The sequence below is a fragment of the Ceratotherium simum genome, chromosome 3 (genome assembly GCF_057802395.1).
Source record: "Ceratotherium simum simum isolate JZ-2026a chromosome 3, ASM5780239v1, whole genome shotgun sequence".
Taxonomy (NCBI): Eukaryota; Metazoa; Chordata; class Mammalia; order Perissodactyla; family Rhinocerotidae; genus Ceratotherium; species Ceratotherium simum.
Genome location: NC_141902.1, coordinates 48,008,774 through 48,030,565, shown reverse-complemented (window position 1 = coordinate 48,030,565; position 21,792 = coordinate 48,008,774). Strand labels below are relative to the sequence as shown.

The window sequence follows — 21,792 nt, the reverse complement described above, 5'->3', positions numbered from 1 at the left end:
ATGACCCTGTTTTCTGTGACCTCTGTATTCTGAGATTAGCATGTGCCTAGCAGATGCTGAGTGCTCCGTAAATGTGTGCTGAGTGAATGAAACAATAATTTCAATAATGAATGAATGAGACAAAAATACATCTCTTTTAAAATACTTTTTCCATTGCCATAATGATCTCCAATTTTTTAACAGATTTAAGATTCTCAAGAAAAAGCTTCAAGGTAGTCTAACAAATGTTCAGACATCATCATTTATCCATGTGCTGTTAAAGTTAATTATTTAAAAGAGAATTCTCTAGTTTGTGTTCCAGATTATCTGATATCCTCAGCTTCTGCTTTCAACATTTTTCTGGTCTTTATACCTCTTGCAAACTAGGCAGAGGAAGAGGAGCTTAATCACAGATCTCACTGCTTGTTCACCCAGTGAGGCTTTTACAGTAGCTGTTATCTGGTCCCAGCTGTTGTGCTAAATTTAGGATTTTGGATTATCTGGAACTGTTCTTTCTGTCTCCCATTACCAAGGTTAATTGAGAAGTGATTGTAGAACAAGTAAAACTTCAGCTCATAAAAGAAACTCCATAATACAGTATTCAATAATATCAAAGTGAAATCCACTAGGAGTTAACATTTGTAGCCATTACATAGATTAAGGAACTATTGCCATTTGTCAGAAGTTTCATCTTCATAGTGCCAGAACATTTCCATGAAAATGAAATGTTACCCTCTTGAATGTTCTGCCCTGTTTTGATTAGATATTATCTTAGAGTTAAGGTTGTTAATTGCAGTTGCACATGTTTTTACTGTACATATGAAAACATCTAGAAAATATAACAATTTTTTCATAATAGAAATTTCATGTATTTGATAGATCTGAGGCAAAAAAAAAAAAAAGGGCAATTCCCAATCTGGTACTTTACAAAAACTTTTCTGATGTAAAAGTAATACATGCTCACTGTAAAACTTTGGAAACCTCAGAGGGGTACAAAGGCTAAAGTAAATCACCTTTAGACCTATCCTTGTACTTTCCTGTTGTGATTCTTGTATGCAAAAATATTTCTAAAAAAAAGCCTTCTCTAATGAAACCAAAGAGCACTGCAAATTTTGTACTTCTCCTTGTGTCTGTTTTGAGCTCACAACCCCATATGTACTTGTCTATAAACTGAGTACTTAATAGCTTCAGCCCTTGTTAGGATTGCTTTTTTTAATTACAGCAGATCCTTGTCATCTGTTTGTGTGCAAGTGATGATACAACATCACAACACGAAATGTCATCATGTCACATTGTTATAGCACAACAACAAAATTACAGCTCCCCAACAATAACACGGTGTCAAAAGTGTCCTCCTGCCCTTAGTCAGTGTTTTAGATGTCATAAAAGTTATTTTTAGTACAGCGAGTGCCTCAGGAGCTTGGGTTCCGAATCTTACTAAAATCCCTAGTAATTTAGGAAAATTTAGGGTGGGTGAGGGGGTCTTCTTGTTCCTCAACTTCCCAATCCCTGACCCGCATGGCTGCCCACTCTCCTGTCCAGGCCACATTAGACCCGGGTTCCACCGTGCGCTGCACTCCACTCGGGGCTCGGTCACAACTCTGCGCCAGGATCCCGTGTGGAGGAGGAGGAGACTATAATTATCCTCCACGTCTGGGGCAGGCCCTCGGATGACATCTCCCCAGTTACCCTGTGCTCTAATAGCGCAGCTCCGATTCCTGGTCCCAGACGCGCCGCAGCCGGCTCAAAGCGCAGGCAGGAGGAGCGCGGCCGCGGCGCCTCGCACCCCTCGGGCCTCCCGGGCTCCGCCGGCCCCTCGCAGCCGCCATCCCCGCGCCCTCCCAGCCGCCCGGCACCTGCACCGAAACCCAGGCCCCCAGGCTAGCGCCCGGGGCGCGCGGGGCGTTGCCATAACAACCGGGCGCCCGCGGCGGGGGCCGCCAGGGAGGAAGTGACGAGCGGTGGGTTGGCTGTTGTTGGGACACGTGACCCGGGCAGTGTTTTGACAGGGCAAACAGCAGAGAAAGAACTGGGCGAACGAGGGGGACCGGGAGCTGGGGCTCCAGAGCTAGAGACAGCGGGCGGGCGAGGAGCTGGCAGAGGCGCGGGGCAAGCGGGCCTGCCGGGGCGACGGGCGGGCCACGCCCGGGGGCCGCGGGGCTCGGGTGCGAGTCGGGCAGAGCGAGGGGCTGAGCGCTGGGAGCAGAGCGAGGCGGCGGCTGAGGCGGGGGTGGATGGCCACAGGGGCGCCGGGGAGCCGCGTCGGGCTTGTCGTCTCGGGCCCCCATGGTCCCCTAACGCAGCCCCGGGGGCCGCTCTGCGCCACGCTCGGCTCTCGCCGGCCCTGCGCCTCCCGGAGCCTCGCGTCTGAGGTGGGAGTGTGATGTGAGCCGCTGGGCGAGCGGCGGAGAGGAGTGCCAAGAGGAGGAGGGATTGGGACTGGAGCGGAGAGCGAGTTAGTCAGCAGAGGTCGGCCGAGGGAGCCATGAAAACAACTCTCCGGCGGGGAGAGGGGCCGGCGCGGCGCTCGGGGCGGCGGGGCTGAAGGAAATCCGGGGCCGCGGCGGGACGGAAGGGGCCCGCGGCGGGCGGGCTGCGCAGGGCAGGGGCGAGCGCCCGGCTGTGAACCCCGTCCCGGGGCCGACCCCAGGCAGGCCCGGCCACACGGCGCTGGGGCGGGCGCGGGCGACCCGGGACAGCCGGGCGGAGTTCGTGTGGGGCTGGGGGCTGGGGGCTGGGGGCTGGGCGCGAGGAGATGACTCGCGTTTCTTTCTGACTCTCTGTGTAAACTTGGCCGCGGTGGCCGCAGGCAGGCTAGCCCGACTAATCACACAGGTGAGGCCCCGCGGGGCGGGCGGAGCTCTTGGCCGGGAGCTAGGGGTCTTGAAGAGTTTCCTGCGCCCGGGCACCAGGTCGGAGAATTTCTATACCAGCCACAGCGGAGGTGCCACTGTTCCCAGCGGCGTTTTTAACAAAGGGGTTAGTTAGCTTGTGTTGCTTGACTCTTTTTTTTTTCTTTTTTTTTTTTCCTTGCCTGTACCTCCAGGTTATAAATAGATCTTCCTTTTGGTTCAGAGACGCTGTGTCAAAGAAGGACACTTTGGCCTGGAGAGCACGGGGGCGGGGAAGAGGGGTGTTCGGTCCGGAGGAGGTGGGGGAGGCGGTGCAGAGAGAGTTTTGCTTTTTTGAGACCTGCGATGGTGCTGTCACCGCAGTTAGTGCCAGGAAGAGGCCTAACTGTTAACAGTAGTTTTCTTGCAAGGTCCCGGTGTTAGAGCAGGACTAGATTGATTTTGTTTTGATCTCTTTTAGCATTTTGAAAAAGGAGCAGCAGCCACAGAATCAGGGGCGAGCCTGTTGAAAGAACCCACGCGTGTATTTCACAGCAGCCTGGGCGGAAATTGGATGTGAAAATGAAGCCAGACCGAGGTAAATGATTTTTAAGTAGGATTTTTTTTTTCTGTGCCCCATTTTAGAAGCGTTAACCTAATTATGCAGCAGGATCAACTCTTTGTGTATTACGTATGATTACTTGTTTCTGTCACAGATTCCAGCTGGTAAGGTAGAGAAGGGGCATGGAAAAGAGAGGATCTAGATAGGAAGATAATTCTTCAAAAGAGTTTGTAAAGTAAGTAGTTTTAAGAGAGACTAGTGTAACTCAAAATGAAATTGTAAAGAACAGCATTTGTATCTGTTGCCACAATACTTGGTATCATTTAGTTACATTACTCATTTTTCAGTAAAGTCAATCTAACTTCAATTTTAAAGAAGTTTACAAGATTTTGCAACTTGAGAATTTGAATTTGATAAATTGAGAAAATTTAAGATTACTTGAGTTGATAAATATTATGCTATTATTATAGCATAATATTTCAGTTAGCTGAAATATTTCAGCTTTCAGTTAGCTGATTTTTGTGCTTCAGGCAAACTAAATAAAAGTTTGCAAAGTGCTCTGGGGTCTTATTCAGTATATCGATATATGGACAGTTAGGGCCACTGAAATCCCCTAGTTATAGGTAAATGTGTCATTTCCTTTCTAAACCTGTGTTTTCAGGACTTATGAGAATAATGTATACACTGTACCTTTCAAGGACTTCAAAGGAATTGAAAACTCATTTATCAATCTTCTTTGATTAAGGGCAAGGACCAAATTTAGAAGATTTTAATATAGTAGTCGTTAGGATTGAAGGTTTTGCAGTCAGATGGGATCTTGATTCCAAGGAACATTGTAGAAGGAGGATTATTGTATTCGGTAGGGAGTTGGACTAGATGACATAGTTCCTTCCAAATCTGAGACTGTAAGACTGGAAATGTTAATTTATCCTCCTATGAATTAGATGCTCATTTTAAAAAAGATGTGGATTAAACTGGTTACTTTTTCCATATATTTTTTTCAAAGTGGATTAGAGAGACAAATTTTCTTTTCTAGTTAAAATATGTCTTTGGTAATAGTGTCTTTTAAAATGCACTAGGAAGAAGTGGAGAAAGCCTTACTTAATTTAGTGGTTTTAGTTTTAAGTGTTTGTTTCTTAAAATGAGCAATGTATGCATGAAGTATTAGCAAGTGTATTGCTACTAAGCAAGTTACTTGTGTAGAATGCCAAGTTTAGAATTTTAGATGACATCAGTGACTTTGGAAGAATGGCACCAAGGTCAGTAATTGCATCTCAGAATAAACAAGCAAATAAAATTGAAGTCACATTTGTTTTGAGTTTTGTTGTTGTTGTTAAAAATTGCATTAAGATTGGGGCCGGCCCGGTGGCGGGAGCGGTTAAGTGCGTGCGCTCTGCTGCGGCAGCCTGGGGTTCGCAGGTACGGATCCCGGCGCTCACGGAGGCACCGCTTGGCAAGCCATGCTGTGGCGGCGTCCCATATGAAGTAGAGGAAGATGGGCATGGATGTTAGCCCAAGGCCAGTCTTCCTCAGCAAAAAGAGGAGGATAGGCAGATGTTAGCTCAGGGCTGATCCTCCTCACAAAAAAAAAAAAAGTTGCTTTAAGGTCATAAGCAGTTTAAAACACAGTATTTGCACGCAATGTCTATTTTAGCCAAAACTAATACTAAACACAATAAAATGTTAGTTGTATACTGATATAGATTACTAGAGGAAATAAATTTATTCATCAAGACTCCTAAAGAAGTGACTTTTCTACCTTTAAAATTGCAGCTTTCTTTAGCATTATGATGCAAAAATGATGAGATTGCAAGTTTAGTATTGATTATATTTCATAATAATAATATGAATCTTTAGGCCTGTGGCTTTCTTTTGACCAGGACCCAGAGTAATATCTTTGATTTTCCAAAGTAGACTAGAAATACTGAAGTAAACTTTTTACAAAACATACTTACCCTTACTATGTGCAACATGGTCTTGTATTTTCTGTTCTATTTCTATTTTTAAGAATTGCTGTCACAACCCATTGAATTGATTTCTTGACCTGCAGTTGGAAAGGCAGTTATGGGCAACACTTAGCTAGACAACAGTAATACTTCATTTTTTTCTGCATTGGTGTCTAAAAAACTATTCTGAGTGAATTTTGTGGATAATTGAAACTTTACTCTTTAAATGCCAAAAATAATTTAAATTGTAATCATGATATGTGGACAGACCTCTAAAATAGTAATGCTTCCTTGCCCTTTAAAAAAATAAAAGAATAAATAAATGTAGTTTAACCTTTACTTGATGATAAAGGGGCATTGTTATCAATTTCAACTTTGTACTCTGTCGTAATCTAGATATGCCCTAAAGAAGTATCTAAATTTATGAGATTTTTTTTTGCCTCTATCTTGAACTACTTCAGCCTAATTTTTTTTTTTTTTTTTTAAGTTCTGATTTTTAAATTCCCCTGCTGTCAAGTCTTTGTTGTTAATATGCTTGTTCTTGCCTCCTTTCAATTTTACTGCTTTTAGTCTCTGGGGTGGAGAATTAGATAACCATGATTAACGCTGAGTTCACTATAAAATGAGAGTAAATAGGAGAACCTTTCAGATATTCATTCAGAATCAGAGTAGAGTATATGAATTCTAGTGTAGAGGCTCTGAGATATTTGCTCAGTGGAATACAGCTGTGCTTCAGAGTTTCTTTTTTTTTTTAATTATTTTTTTGTGAGGAGGACTAGCCCTGAGCTAATATCCGATGCCAATCCTCCCCTTTTTTTTCTTGAGGAAGAGTGGCCCTGAGCTAACATTCGTGCCCATCTTCCTCTACTTTTATATGGGACACCGCCACAGCATGGCTTAGCAAGCGGTGCATTGGTGTGCGCCCGGGATCCGAACCCACGAACCCCGGGCCGCCGCAGCGGAGCGCGTGCACTTAACTGCTTGCACCACCTGGACGGCCCCCAGAGAGTTTCTATAGAAGCGTGGTAGGAGCCTCTGATTCTACATGATTGGGTGTGGTAGTTGGTTGGCTAGTCAGAAAAGTCAATTTAAGTGAGGAATCATAAAAGATAACAGCCTTAACTATTTCACCTGTCTTTGATGTAGTCTCAAGGCCCTTTTTGGGGGTGAAATGGGGTCTGTTTTTCAGAGTTAAATATGATCCTTTTCTTGTATAGACCACACCAATAATGTCCTACACCTGAGATTTCTAGTTTTGATTTCTTTAAAGTGGAATAAGACTTTGCAGAGCAATCTGAGGGTGGAATCTTTTATATTTAAAAAATTCTTTAAATTATTTTTTAATGTATCATATAATTTTATAGGTGTCTTGTGTACACATAGTCAGCAAGAATTTGTTTTGGGGGGAGAGGGAATACATGTTCATCAAAATTATGTCCCTCAAAGTATGTTTTTTCCAAAGCATTCTACATAGTTTTCACAGAAATAACTTTTTTTGTGCTCATTTCATTGGTTTATATAATGTTTAAAATTTTTATTTATTTATTTTTTCCCCCAAAGCTCCAGTAGATAGTTGGATGTCATAGCTGCACATTCTTCTAGTTGCTGTATGTGGGACGCGGCCTCAACATGGCCGGAGAAGCGGTGCGTCAGTTCGCGCCCGGGATCTGAACCAGGGCCGCCAGCGGCAGAGTGCATTCACCTAACCGCTAAGCCACGGGGCCGGCCCTGGTTTATATAGTATTTAAATAAATTAGTTATTAAAGAATGGCATGAACAGGTTTGGGAACAAACAGACATTAGTTAAGCATACAACTCAGCTAGTAGAAATAGAAGTGTGCAGGCAACTAGAAAGTACTCTATTAGCTGCTAGTGTTGGTCAGTTTGCTTTTATGGAGGGTATGGAAAAAATTGGTCAGTCTTGCTAGTTGGTTAAGTGAAAGTCGATCAGGAGAGCTTCTACTGTACTTTCAGATAATTAAGATGTTACCATATAGTGCAGTGGCTACATTTCGCAATAGTCAATAGTATTTTACCATAGTCTGAGGTAAATTTTTCTTTTTTTTTTTTTAATTTTTAAGCAGTTCCATAACATTACTTGGGCAGTGCTGCCAAAGATGAGTCTGTGATGTTATCATTAGCACAGGCTTTGGAATCAGACCTGTATTGTATCCTTGTTCTATTACTTGTTATCTATATAATCTTCATCAAATTTCTTAATCCCTGAGAGTCTCAGGTTTTTGTCTGTAAAATGGGGATAATTTCAACTTCTCATAGTTGTTAAAATGAAATATGACAGTGCTTGGCACATAGTAGACGTTAAATATGATAACTTACCATGCTAAATAAGACATTACACATGCTTATGTGTCGGTCAGTTACAAAGTATATTCAACAGAGGTAAGGAAATAATCAAATGTGCCGTAACCTAATACAATTTTGTTTTATGTTTGTAGTGTTCAACCTGCTAAGGCTCAAGCAGATTTAATAGGCTTTTAATATATAGTTATCTGAGAAAATATAAAAGCTACAAAAGGATGCTTGACATATATATGTAATTTCTTTGTGCTGTCATTTGTTATTACAATTATAGCTTAATTTGTATATGTAGGAGGTGACATGGGTGGACTAAGCTTCCTAGGAATAGATTTCTAAATGATGTTAACTGCTGACTAGAGCTGGCCACGGCGGAGGGTAAATAATGTTACTCCACCTTGTACACAAAGATGTAAAGTATGGACCTGGTCCTAGATATGTATTGAATCATGTCCAGTGTTTCAAGAGAAGTCTAAAGTGTGATTTTTGTGTGGAAGTAATTAAAACATGTTATAAATGTGTGGTATTTCTAATTTTGTTTTTTTTTGAATGAGTGATTAATTTTTTTTTCCTATAAGAACATATTTCAAAATAATAGAATAGTGGCTTTTTTTTTTTTTTAGGAAGATTGGCCCTGTGCTAACATCTGTTGCCCATCTTCCTCTTTTTTCTCCCCAAAGCCCCGGTACATAGTTGTGTATCATAGTTGTAGAGTTGTAGCTCCTCTTTGTGGGACGCTGCCTCAGCATGGCTTGATGAGTGGTGAGTAGGTCCTCGCCCAGGATCCGAAGTGACGAAGTGGAACTCTCAAACTTAACCGCCACACCACTGGGCCGGCCCCTAAGCTTATGTTTTGATTTCAAAAGACCCAAAAGTTTCAGAAGTCTTAAGTTTGTGGTATTGTATAACAGTCTGAGTAGAATCAAAATCTTTTAAATTTAAAAGATAAATGTCAATTCGCTGTGCTTTATGCTTTGGTTAGAAGCAAGTTTTTCCTAGTAAATCATGAGTAAATTAGTAATTTAAACATACTGTGTTTCAATTCATATTTGAACACATATTGTAGGCCTTTTATGATTCTTAAGTAAAAACTATTAGTTCAAAACCTGTTTCATAAACAAAATACCAATTTGATTTTTTTGAGGTTAAAACTGAGAGGAGTGCTCTCTTTGTTTTTTCCCACTGCTATAGATTGAATGTTTGTGTCCCCCCAAAATTCATATGTTGAAATCTTAACCCCCAAGGTGATGGTATCAGGAGGTAGGGGCCTTTGGGAGGTGATTAGGTCATAAGAGTGGAGCCTTCATGAATGGCATTAGTGCGCTTATAAAAGAGGCCCTAGAAAGCTCCTTCATCCCTTCCACCACCTGAGAGTATAGTGGAAAGATAGCCGTCTATGAGGAAGCCAGCTCTCACCAGATACCAGATCGGCGGGCTCCTTGATCTTGGACTTCCCAGCCTCCAGAACTGTGAGAAATAAATTTCTGTTTGTTTATAAGCCACCTGGTTTATGGTATTGTTATAGCAGCCCAAACGGACTAAGACAGTCCCCTTTTGATTATTACTAATTTAGGCTTTAGCCTTACTATTGTAGTGGCTTATGAACTTACCTATAGTATAATGCAACCCTGTTAACCTCAACATCCTTCCTGAAATAGGAGGAAAGAAGTGGTAAGGACTAGAAAAAAAATAGCAAAGGAGTTAGCTGCCTTACTTGCTAAGACTAGTTCATTGTTAGCCAACGCAAATCAAACAATAGAAATGATAGATGTTGGTGGAAAAGAAAAGAAATATTGACTAGATTAAATAGAGCAGGCTTTTGCTAAATTCCCAGGTGGAGGTGGCAGTGGTAGTATTAGTAATAATAGCCAACACTTACCCGTACTATGTGCCAGGCACTGTTCCAAGTAGTTTGCATATATAACTCATTGAATCCTCACAGTTGCTCAGGGAAGTAGGTGCTATTGTCATCTCCATTTTATGGATAAATGAAACTGAGTCACAGAGAGAGGTTTAGTAACTTACCCAAGGTTATACAGCTAATAAGACGGCTAGCCTGGATTTGAAGTAAGATCGAGTACGTGCTCTTAACTGGTAGCAGTAAGTTATGTTAAAATATTATAAGATATTGGGACCAAATTTGTTTAAAAATAGGCATGAGGCAAACTCAAAACAGATTTGGTAAGTATTATGATCTTGGAAAGTTGCTTCTCTGTGCCTCCGCATCTTCATCTTTACAATGAGGGAAGTGATACTACCTTGCCTTCGAGTTATTTTGAGGATCACATATGTAATGTGCTTGGAACAGTGGCTGGCACATAGTAAACATTCAAACATGAACTGCTATTGTTATTATTGGACATATTCTAAATTAAGAAGTCAATCATTTAGGGAAAGCTGGGGAGGACAAAAGAAAGGGGCTAATTCAGCTGTCCATGTTTTGTATATTCACTGTAATCTCAAGTCAAAAACTGGCTACTGTTGGTCTACCATCCATTTACAGTGATGGGTCTTGACACATCAGTAGCTGTCAAATAATTGCTGGCTTGAAACAACCTCTGAGATTCAGATACTAAAGGGACTGACATAGAGATTCCCTGTCTGTGTTTTTGCCTGTCATCCAGTAAGAAGGAAATGATTCAGTGGATGGAACACTGTCATTTCTTTGAAGGATGAGAAAACACATAATTGGAAGGCAGAACTGAGAGGCTAATGTGTATATAGGGAGAGTGACTTAAAAGTTGATTTCTTTTAAAAAAAAATTTGTTGTTAAACGAAGAACATTTATATTTATTTATTCTTTTGCCCTTCTCAACTTTGTATCTAATTATGGTAATGTTTTTTCCCCCATTTGAGGCTGAGGATTTTAAAAACTGAAGGAATATTAAACCTAGAATAACTTAATACTGACTTTTTTTTGGTAATGAAAAAGCAGAATTCCGGGGGCCGGTCCGGTGGCACAGAGGTTAAGTGCGCACGCTCCGCTTTGCCAGCCCAGGGTTTCGCAGGTTCGGATCCTGGGCGTGCACCAATGCACCGCTTGTCAAGCCATGCTGTGGCGGCATCCGATATAAAGTGAGGAAGATGGGCACGGGTGTTAGCCCAGGGCCAATCTTCCTCAGCAAGAAAGAGGAGGATTGGCAACGGATGTTAGCTCAGGGCTGATCTTCCTCACAAAAAAAAAAAGAAAGAAAGAAAAAGCAGAATTCTAATACCTGGAAACAGTACTTCTTTCTCAGAAGGTAAACCAAAGTCAATTTGTCAATAGTTACTTCTGTCTTTGCTCAAATGAGTGAAAAATCAGAATAGTTCCTTGATTAAGTCGGACTTTCTTATTAAACTGAAACAGGATAAGACTGGGTAAAAATGCCAGTAGCTAGTAAAAATATTAGATAATAATCCATATGTAGTACCAAAGACATCTGTCAATAATCTGAGTTGTTTTCTCATATTTTGCTATCCATGTAAAAGATACTCATCCAATAAAATTATAATAAGGCCTTTTGCATCTCTTCCCCTTGTTCACCATGCCCAGCCCCATTGACTACCTTGTAGGTTTTTGATTACTGCTCAGGGCCTTATATGCCCTATTCTGCCTAAAAAGGCTTTCTCCCCAGTCATCACATGGGTAGCTCCTTGTCATCTTTCTGATCTTGGCTTAAATGTCACTTTTCAGAGAGGCTTTCTCTGACTACCCTATGTAAAGTGCTCAATTAATGTTAGCTGTTGTTAATATTTATTAAATTAGATGTCCTTTGTTGTTCTGTGTCTCAGCAGTCTGTTTCCTTCATAGCATTTACTACATTTTGTAATTTTTTGTGTGTGTTATCTGTCTCTACAACTAGATTTTAAATTCCGAGAAGCCAGGTACCTTGTCTCTTATTCACAGCTGTGTTGCCATCACCTAGCAGACAACCTTATACATAGTAGGTGCATAGGAGGTGCTTAATATATATTTGTTGAAAGAATGAATGACTAGTATGTTTCAATGTTTGGGGAGCAAATAGGAGTAGAAGCAGATGGTTAGTGATCATTGCTTGTTTTACTGACACCAATTGAAGTTCTGCCAGTTTAGGGGTTTGTTTGAATTATTGACTATTAGGCTATTATTGCAACTTTATACCCAATTTTTAAAAAACAGATTTAAAATACACTTGCCCATAACTTACTTAAAAGAAAGTTATATTTTTTAATTGATTAAATCTCACTGAATTGAAATAAAATGCTGTAAAATAACTAAGGAGGAGGCAAAAGCTGTTTAGTATAGGTGGTCCCCAGTTTATATACATCTGATTAACAAAGGATCCACACAAACATTTGCTGAAAGCTCTCTGCCCTCCATCCACCAGGCTGAATTTATTCCTCTTGCTATTCTCTGAGAAAGTGAGAGACATTAAATTGGTTGGAGAACTTCAGATTTATGAGTACAGGAAGGTAGGGTAGATTAGTAGGAAAAGGACTCAAAGGATTTAGAGTTTAGATTTGGGACCAGTTCTGTCACTTAGAGGTTCTATGACTTGAGTTGAGTCCCAAACTTATTTTATCATCTGTAGAATATACCAGGCTCAAATTGTTGCTTCTGAGCTTCGGGTGAGCCAGTGTATCAGAGAACTTGGTAAGCTGGGAAGTGCTATTTGTGTGTTGACTACTTCACCCTATGGGCAGGAATGTTTACATGGATGAGCAAAGGCCAGGTGCTCCCGAGCACAGCCAACTACACCTTAGTTGGGGCTGCTCTGTCTGATAATACCCATTCACATAGTGTTTGATTTTTATTATTTTTAAAGTTTCCTCTTGTTGTCCTGACTGAAATTATACCAACTAGAAATTCATTTAGATTAATGTATATTTAATTATAAATTTTTGAGGGATATTGAAATGATGGCCATATGTTGGTATAAAATTAGCTTACAGGGGTCCTTCTAAGCAGCATGCTATAATGCAGGATGAATTAAGACTCTAAGGCTTACATAGAAATTCTGACTTCAGCATTTACCAGCAAATGACCTTGAACAAATTACATAGCTTGTCTAAACTTCAGTTCTTCTTGTTCTAACACCATCAACCTTAAGGACTGTGGGAAAAATGAACTGAGAACCTGTGGTTCAGCACCCAGCATGTGTATGCCTGGCACAGAGTAAGGATTGGTGTTTTACTGCCAAGGGTACACAACTTGGATCAGCCGCACTGAGGAAATGAGTGTTTCGGTGCTCTGTTGTGAAGGCTAGTTGTAACAGGCAGAAGAGATCAACAGACCCTTATTGTGTCACTCTGAACCTTGTATTCTGCAGTATACAGCTAGAACTCAAAATTGGCCTTGAACTACACATCTGTAACGCACATGCAATGGGAGAAGGAAAATAGGTAATTGGAGTACATTAGCTATTTCTGGGTGATAATACACCATAATGAGCATTTAGAACAGCATTAGGGCAAGGAGATTGGGGCGGGGATGAACACTAGAAGGAGGTTGATGGAAAGTATCAGAGTGGTCAGATGGTGCCCAAAATTTCTTCTTTCTTTATTTCAGAATATTAGCTAGGATTGATTCAGTGCTTGGAACGTAGCTCTTCTGCTTCTGTGACCGAGAGTTTAGACTTAGTCCATGATGCTGCAAGTAATGGCCACTATAGGTTAAGAAACCTTTAGTAGGCTAGCCTGGGAATCCAGTCATAACTCACATTATTCATAAATAATAATACTTATTCCAAGTATGACCATTATTTGGACTTAAAAACTTAGCCTTTTTTGGGAGCACAACCATTTATAGTTAGGGATTAACATTTTAAATTAATATAAGTTTCCATTTTTTATTTTCCTACTTACCAAACATATATTCGTGAATGGAAGTAAAATTTGGTATCAGTACCTGAAATCAGGCCATTTACAAAACTTTACCCTGACATCTAGAAAATTCTTTTACATTTTTAACTAAATCAGCAATTTTCTTTTGTGAAGAGCTATCATGGTTTGTCACATTATCTGGTAGGTCATTTCTACTTAAATTTATAGTAGTAAGAGAATGTGTAACTTTAGCACTTAATATTGGCAAATTGCTTTTTGTTTTTGAGATTTTGGTCTTAAAAATAACTTTAGATTAAAGCTCTATCATATTTGATATGCTTGATGAAAGGAAGCTGATAAACAAAAAGTTCTCATTTGTTCATTTAAAAAAAGAATTGGCCAGGGCCGGCCCTGTGGCTTGGCGGTTAAGTGCGCGCGCTGCGATGCTGGTGGCCCGGGTTCGGATCCCAGGTGCGCATCGAGGCACCGCTTCTCCGTCCATCCTGGGGCCGAGTCCCACATACAGCAACTGGAAGGATGTGTAGCTGTGACATACAGCTATCTACTGGGGCTTTGGGGGGAAAAAAATAAAATCAATAAAATCTTTAAAAAAAAAAAATAAAATAAAAAAAAATAAAATAAAAAAAGAATTGGCCATAGGATTTCTTCAAACTTCCCTGCATGCTTACTCTATAGTTTAATTGACATCTTGATTTTTCTTTTTTTTTGGTGAGGAGATCAGCCCTGTGCTAACATCTGCCAATCCTCCTCTTTTTTTTTTTTTTTTTTTTTTTGCTGGGGAAGACTGGCCCTGGGCTAACATCCGTGCCCATCTTCCTCCACTTCATATGCGACGCCGCCACAGCATGGCCTGACAAGCAGTGCGTCGGGTGTGCACCCAGGATCTGAACCGGCAAACCCCGGGCCACCGCAGTGGAGCGCACGCACTTAACAGCTTGCGCCACCAGGCCGGCCCCAACATCTTGAGTTTTTAAAATTTCAAACCCACAGAAGAGTTGGAATCATACAGTTAACATCCAAATACCTTTTCAGAGATTATTTGTGAACATTTACCACTTTTGTTTTATCTCTTTTGATAAGTAGGTAGGTTAAGTAGATTACATAGGCAGACAGTAGGAGATTTGTTTGTTTATTTGTTTTTAGAAATTGAGAGTAAGTTGCAGGCATCATGACACTTCAGACCTGCAGACTTCAGCATGGAGCTGGCTGGTATCAGCACATGAAAACTGATTGTGTACATTTTTTTCCGATTCTGCATCAAGTTAGTTGCCTGAAATCAGCAATGGTGGTAGTATTTACACCATGGAAATTGGCAGTGCTACATACCAGAGCTTTTTTCCTCTGGAGAACCAGTGTTAAACATTTACCACCATACCACTGTGTGTATCTCCTAAAAATAAGAACATTCTCCTACATACTGCAATACAGTTATCACACTCAAGAAATCTAACACTGGCGCAATACTAATATCTAATATACAGTTTGTATTCATGTTTCTGTAGTCATCCCAATATCGTCTTTAGTCCCATTACCTTTTAAGAAAGTATGTTGCTTTCTGTTACAGAAAGGGAGTTAGACCCTGATGTTGGACAACATTTAGAAAGGTTTTAGAGTACACCATAAGAATATGTAAAGGTAGAAATGAGTCAAATTATTGGCTTTTGGGGAAAAAAATTAGGTCATGTAAATAGGACAGTTAATTCAGATTTAAACAGATTTTTCCGTATTTTATTCAGCTTTTAAAAAATATTACTTGGACAAAGTGGATTTAAGAGAAAAATGAGTACTGATGAAATTTCAAGATTTTTTTCAATTGAAAAAGAATTGTATTTGAATTGGGAAGAATTATGTTGTTAATCCTAAAGCCTCAGGCTGCCTCTCTGACCTCATTTCTTAGTACTCTTCTAGGGTTCCCTGCACTCTGGGCGCGTTGATCTTGCTGTTCTTTAGTCAGCACAAGCACATTGACACTGTGGGGACTTTGCATTTGCTGTCCCCTTTTGGAATACAAGTCTCATGACTCTGTCCTTTACTTCATTTGACTTTCTACTCAGTTGTCTCCTTCTCAAAGACTCCCCTGACTATCCTATCCAAAGAGCACAGCTCTTTCATTCTCTCTTTACGCTGCATTCCTCTTCTTCACAGTCCTTATCACTGCTTGACCTGATGTTCTATATTTATTTATTTGCGTTTTTGTTTTTCTCTCCAATAGGAATGTAAGCTTCATGAGGGCAGGGACTTAGTGGCGTTTGTTTCCTGCTGTGTTTCCCCATGTTTGAACTGTGCCTGGCATTTAGTAGCTGCTCAATAAATATTTTTTGTTGAATGAATGCTTGCATGCATTTGAGTATTTTTGCGATGTAGCATAAAACTTATTACTGTAAAATGATATGCATTCTTTTTCTGTGATTTTTTAGTTTTGTGACCTAAGAATTAATTCTCCAATGTCAGTTTTTGTTTCTAAATGGGGATATTTGTGCCCACTTCTCAAGGTTATTGGGGGATCAAATGAAATAACTACACAAAGAAACATAAGACATTTGATAACTGAATAAATGGTAAAAATAATGTCTGCTAGCAGAGTTCATAGGGAATAATTAATTTCATCTGGGGTGATTAATTTCAGGGCAGAGGCTGTCTTTTGGCAGAGACAGCAGCTGTACTGAGCCTTAAAAGACAGGCATGATTTGGATAGATGGAAATTTACAGAGATCGAGAGGGGAGGACTGGAAGAGAGGACATGGTTAAGACGATTAAGGGATAGCAGGTAGACTGATGTGAATTGGAGGGGTTATTTGGGAATGGGGGAGATTCAAGCTAAGGAGTTTGAGCTTCATTCATTTGATAGAGGGGCACTATTACGTAGTTTGGTGTGATTAAAGAGAACTTTTTGGAAGAATAATTTGGCAGTATATTTCTATTTAATTTCATTACAAACCAGCACAGTGATATTGAATATCTGAAGTCTTAAAATCAGGTTTTTTTTGCTCTCAAAATTACATTATGACCTGGTATTATAAAAATTACCTGACACTCATCTCTACTGTTGGCTAATCTTGTTTCATCTCCATCTATTTTCTCTTTGCCACCACTCTTGTATTATATGAGGGGTTAGTGTTCCCTTTTATGAAAATTCTTGGGACTATTAACATGGCACACAATACTGACAATATCGTAGCTATTGTTTTATAATACTCTTCTCAGAGTAGTAAACCACACTATTTATTTTAAAATAGCTGTGTGTTAAAACAAACAGAGGGGAGAAAAACAGGATGAAACTGGAGATTCCTTCTCTCATTCCAGACAGTTGCTGGCAGAAACTTAAACTCTGTGAGATTACAGCCCCTTGTACCTTCCAACTTCATGTTAGCTGTGAGAGTAAGAAGAGTATATGAGAGTAAGAGTAAAAATTGTTCCTCTGGGCATGCATGTTCTTCTTAAGTTGGTACACTTGCTATTCAGAAGTTGAGATAAGGAAACATACTATGCTTTTGAGGAAATGTATTCAAATCTTAGTAATTATTGTGTTGATTGAATGCTAGTCCTGGAGGCATATTTCTGTAGTCCAGCATATACAACCCTGGCCTGTGCTTTTTCTTGTAGCTTGTGTTGCACAGTTCATGTATCTGCCAGGGGACTCTGAATGGCTAACAATGAAAAAAAAATCCTCAGGTTACAGAGTGGTACAGATTAAATTCCATTATGAAGAGCTCAGGACATGAAAGTGCTCTTGTTATTCTGAAATTACTCTCAAGATAATGCTATTGCTAGAAATCAGAGTTGGAAAGGTCCTTAGAAAGTGTGAGTCACTTTCATTTTTACAGTTGAGAAAACATAAGGCCCAGAGAAAAAGAAGTAACCTGTCCAACCACCAAAGTAAAACTCAGATTTCCTGTTAGCCAGTTGAGTATTTCCTATACTACACTACATCTAGCAAGAGCACAGTTGCCTCTAAGTTCTGGCACCAAAAATGACATAATGATCATCCAGCCTTCCTCAAGGAACTCAAAGGAAACAAAGGCTAGGTGATTATATTTTAACATTGTTCTCCAAATAATATGTACATACTTTTGGAAGAAAGTCAAATGGTAATAAATAGACTCCAAGTGAAAGACATATTTCATCCTTGAAACTAGGAAGCTAAAAAAAGGAAGGTACAAAAAGAAATTAGAAATTAGAGATAATGTCTAAAATTTTAAAAAGTCAAGAAATAGCAGTGTAAGCTTATTATTTAGAAATATAGAGGAAATCTGTCTTGAGTTTAGTCATGTGAAAAACAGGGCTAGTAATAGTATCTTCTGAAAGGGCTATTTTTTTTTTTTTTTTTTTAGATTTTATTTATTTTTTCCCCCCAAAGCCCCGGTAGATAGTTGTATGTCATAGCTGCACATCCTTCTAGTTGCTGTATGTGGGAAGCGGCCTCAGCATGGTCGGAGAAGCGGTGCGTCGGTGCGCGCCCGGGATCCGAACCCGGGCCGCCAGCGGCGGAGCGCGCGCACTTAACCGCTAAACCACGGGGCCGGCCCTGAAAGGGCTATTGTAATGAATAAATGAGGTAATCCCTATAAAGTGCTTAGAATAGTATTTGATTCTGAAGAAATATTCAATAAATGTTACCTATTGTTAATATATTAACATTTTTCAACAAGTGAGATAAGTACACACTCTGAGTGCTCTGAAGGAAACATACAAAGGCTAAGAGGATGACTGAGGACAGAGGGAAGCCCCCCCCTTGGTTAGGAGGATTGGTGAGGCCTCTCTGAGAAAGTGAGGTGAGGACAAGGAGCCAACTGTGGAAGGAGTGAAGGGAGGAACATTGCAGGCCAAGGGAGTAGTATGTGCAAAGGTCCTGAATTTAGAAAGAGCCTGGTGTGCTCTGGGAACTGACAGAAGACGAGGACACATAGCACAATCTGTGCTTCCTTAATTCGCTCATTTTAGAATGTCTCCTTCACTAGAATATTTGTTCTCCAAGGGCAGGGACAATATCTGACTTCTTCCCTGGGGTATCTCCCACACCTGTCATGGTGCTTGGCAGAGTTGGCATTTATTAGACACTTGAAAAAACATTTAAGTGCCTATTGCATGCTGAATCACTGCCAGTGCCCTGTGGGTGAGGACGTGCTCCTTCTTACCCCTCCCTTAAGACAAGAATAAGCCAGGATGCAATGAGTTGCATATGGTAACTTTTTTTTTTAGGAAAGGACATTTGAAAAAACTGACACACAGTTGTAAAGTATTTCAAATATCACAAAATATCGTAAATTTTATCTTTTTACCCATATCAGTGAGTTTCATGGAGTAAAAAATTTCACATTTAAAAACGTTTATTTGAGTTAACCGTTTTGTCTCTTTATTGAACTATACTATGAAGTTCAGATTTTCTTGGGGGATGGGATGGATTAAATGCTACCTGGGATGGTCCTGGTTTATGCCTGTTGTCCCCGTGTCCAATCCTGTTTCATAATTGTCTCCTTTCACTCTAAATGTATCACTGTTTGGACAAAGAATTTTATGGTCACCCTAATTATTAGCTATTTTGCTGTCCTGCTAGTGCACTGAAATCTTGTCTTCCCTTAACTTGTATTTCATTCTGTATTTTCATGGCTTAAATATAGCTTGAGGTAGACAATTTGCCCCAGCTGTGTTCTGTAGGAAATTGCATCTAATATTTTATAATTTATGTGGGCTCTTGTACTAAGTCAAGGGATTGACAACATGGAATGCTTGCTTTGATTTAGTACAAAACACTTGGCCTTTGTTTCAGAAATGCTTGATCTCTAAAATGTTTCTACCAAAACACACATATTTTGACAAAATGTTCTTTTTATTCAAAGTCATTTGAATTCTTATGAACAGTGCCTTCTGTGATAAATATTAAATCAGTGATTACATAGTATATTGGTAAAATGACATCATTTTTGGAATTTACTGTTAAATATAGTAAAATTTTAGATGTTTAGATCTCTTTCCCTCTCTTCTCTGAAACAAATACATCGAGCACCTGGTTTGTGCCTGGAAACACAGCAGTGAGCAAAAGCTAACACTGCCCCAGGGGCCTCGGGAACTTATAGTCAAATGTAGTCTTTCCTGACCTCTTTTCCTTAGTCAGCAAACAAGTCAGGACTGGAGGTTACCTGTGTCGTTTGGGAGGAGGCATGGGTAGGGAGTAGGGGACCTGGCTCGGAGGAGGGAGTATCAGTTGGCCTGCACAGACTTAGAGAACTCTTACACTCCACTACCCTTGTCTATTTGTAGTGGTCTTAAATATTTTTGGTTTGAATATAGGGGGTGTGTGTGTGTGTGTGTGTGTGTGTGTGTGTGTGTGTGTGTGTGTGTGTGTGCGCGCGCGCGCTGGATGTTCTGTTTTGTTTTTGAGAATGAGGAATGGAAATTGATTCTTAGTAAGTGCATGTTTCAATTGAGGTGCTCAGTTTATGAGGCCTTATTGATTTCCCCTTTTAGGTGATGCAGCTAAAACCCTTCTGGTCTTGAAAAGTTAGAAACTATTGAGGTATTCAAATGATAAGTACTTTCCACTGGCTTGCTGGGTGAAATACAGTCATGCATTGCTTAATGACAGGGATACTTCTGAGAAATGCGTCGTTAGGCGATTTTGTCCTTTTGTGAGCATCATAGAGTGTACTTACACAAACCTAGATGGTATTACCTAGTACACACCTAGGCCGTATGGTACTCATCTTATGGGATGACTGTCGTATATGTGGTCCGTTGTTGACTGAAACATTGTTATGTGGCAACATGACTGTAGTTGTGTAAACTGAAATTGTGTTGAAAATGGAGAGCTTTGATCTCTAATAAGATGACTGTAGCATTTATGTGAGGAAAAAGAAAACTCCTGTCTCCCTCTACACAGAAAGGTATATTCAGTACTTAGAGAATTTGTACATTCTGAATCCTTAGGGATCTCTAAACATCTGTCTCTAGTAGTATAGTGTCACCTCTAGTAAAGAAGGGCTTGTAGAACTGAGTTGTGGCAGTCTGTGAGATATGTGAATTTTGGCTGTAAATCTCTAGCCACTACTTCTTTTTCAAACTATTTAGTAAAATAAAACTTAATATCAGCCTTTTATTTGTGCTTCCAAAGTCTATGTTGGTGGAATATGATATGATAGAACCAAATACCTACTGGGGACAGTGCAGGGGATGGTGGTAATTGAGAGACAGTATCACATGGAGCAGTGGCTTTAAAATTGTTTTGGTGGCCCACAATTAGAAAGACAGTTGATGTTGCTGCCCCATAACAACACTCCCTCCCCCCAAACAAAAGTCATTACTCAATCTTGCTCATGCAATGGTGGCAGATATTTTCTTTTTCCTATTTTACTTAGAAAGAAAATGATAGTTCCAACACCTTAAATTAATTTTGCAGCACAAATTTAATCCTACAGATTATTTTAGCATTTCAAAGAACTAGAAAGACCTGGGTTCAAATTCTGATTTTGTCACCTGCTCTATGTAAACTTGCTCAAATTACCTGACTTCTCTGAGCTTCAGTTTCCTCATTGGTTAAAATTGAGATAATAATAGTATTCATTTCATAGGTTTGTTATAATGACATAACCTGAGGAAAGTGTTTGTGCCAGGCACTTAATAAACACATCATCAATGGCTATTTTGATTCTCTCCAAAGTTTGTTAGCTTAGGGAATTGGGAGGATGCCAGTTATAATAATGGTTAATTTTATTCAGAGGAAAATTAATTCAGTTTTAGATGCACTAGAGTTTGAAGTGTTATAGGTAGCCAGAAGAATTTAGTCATATCATTTGGAAACAAGACTATTGGAAGAATGTGAAATTAGCACATGTTTTTAAAATGCAAGCAGAGTATTAAAGCTTTGAGGACTTAATGATTGAGTTTTTCTTAAAGCTGCATGAGGTTTACTTAATTCTATACAGCTGTTTCACTTTGCCAGCTTTATGCTAACATTCTTCAAAATTTAAAATGCAGAAGCTGCCATTTGTATGACTATTGGCATAATTAGTAGAGGTAATGACATCCACCGGTGATAGGTTGTGGAGGGCGGGGAATAAAACAGACTTGGAGTTAAACCTGGGTTCCATGATTCAACGAGCTAAGCCACCAGCTACCTTAATCTCTATGATTCAGTTTCTTCATGTACAAAATATTCTTTTTCAAAAAGTTGTGATCGTCAAAGGGACAAGTAGATGTAAGATACGTTATCTCTGTGGAAATACTTTTAGTAAAACATCATTTTATCAGAATAAAAAATTCATGATTGGTTCTAGAATTTTAAGACTGAATCAAACATAGCATTCTTCATAATGTACTAGCAGGAGATTAACATCCCAGAACATGTCTTTAAAGAAGT

The 21,792-nt window shown here is 39.8% G+C and overlaps 1 protein-coding gene across 1 annotated transcript in view; it reads left to right on the top strand.

Moving 5' to 3' along the window:
* Window positions 1-2,718: 2,718 nt before the first annotated feature.
* ATOSA (atos homolog A) overlaps window positions 2,719-21,792 on the top strand; it is a 98,475-nt gene continuing 79,401 nt past the window's right edge. Inside the window, exons 1-2 of the mRNA XM_014780731.2 lie at window positions 2,719-2,958; window positions 3,292-3,408. Coding sequence (XP_014636217.2) covers window positions 3,393-3,408 — 16 coding nt within the window. The 5' untranslated portion in view covers window positions 2,719-2,958; window positions 3,292-3,392. The remainder of the gene's footprint in view (window positions 2,959-3,291; window positions 3,409-21,792) is intronic.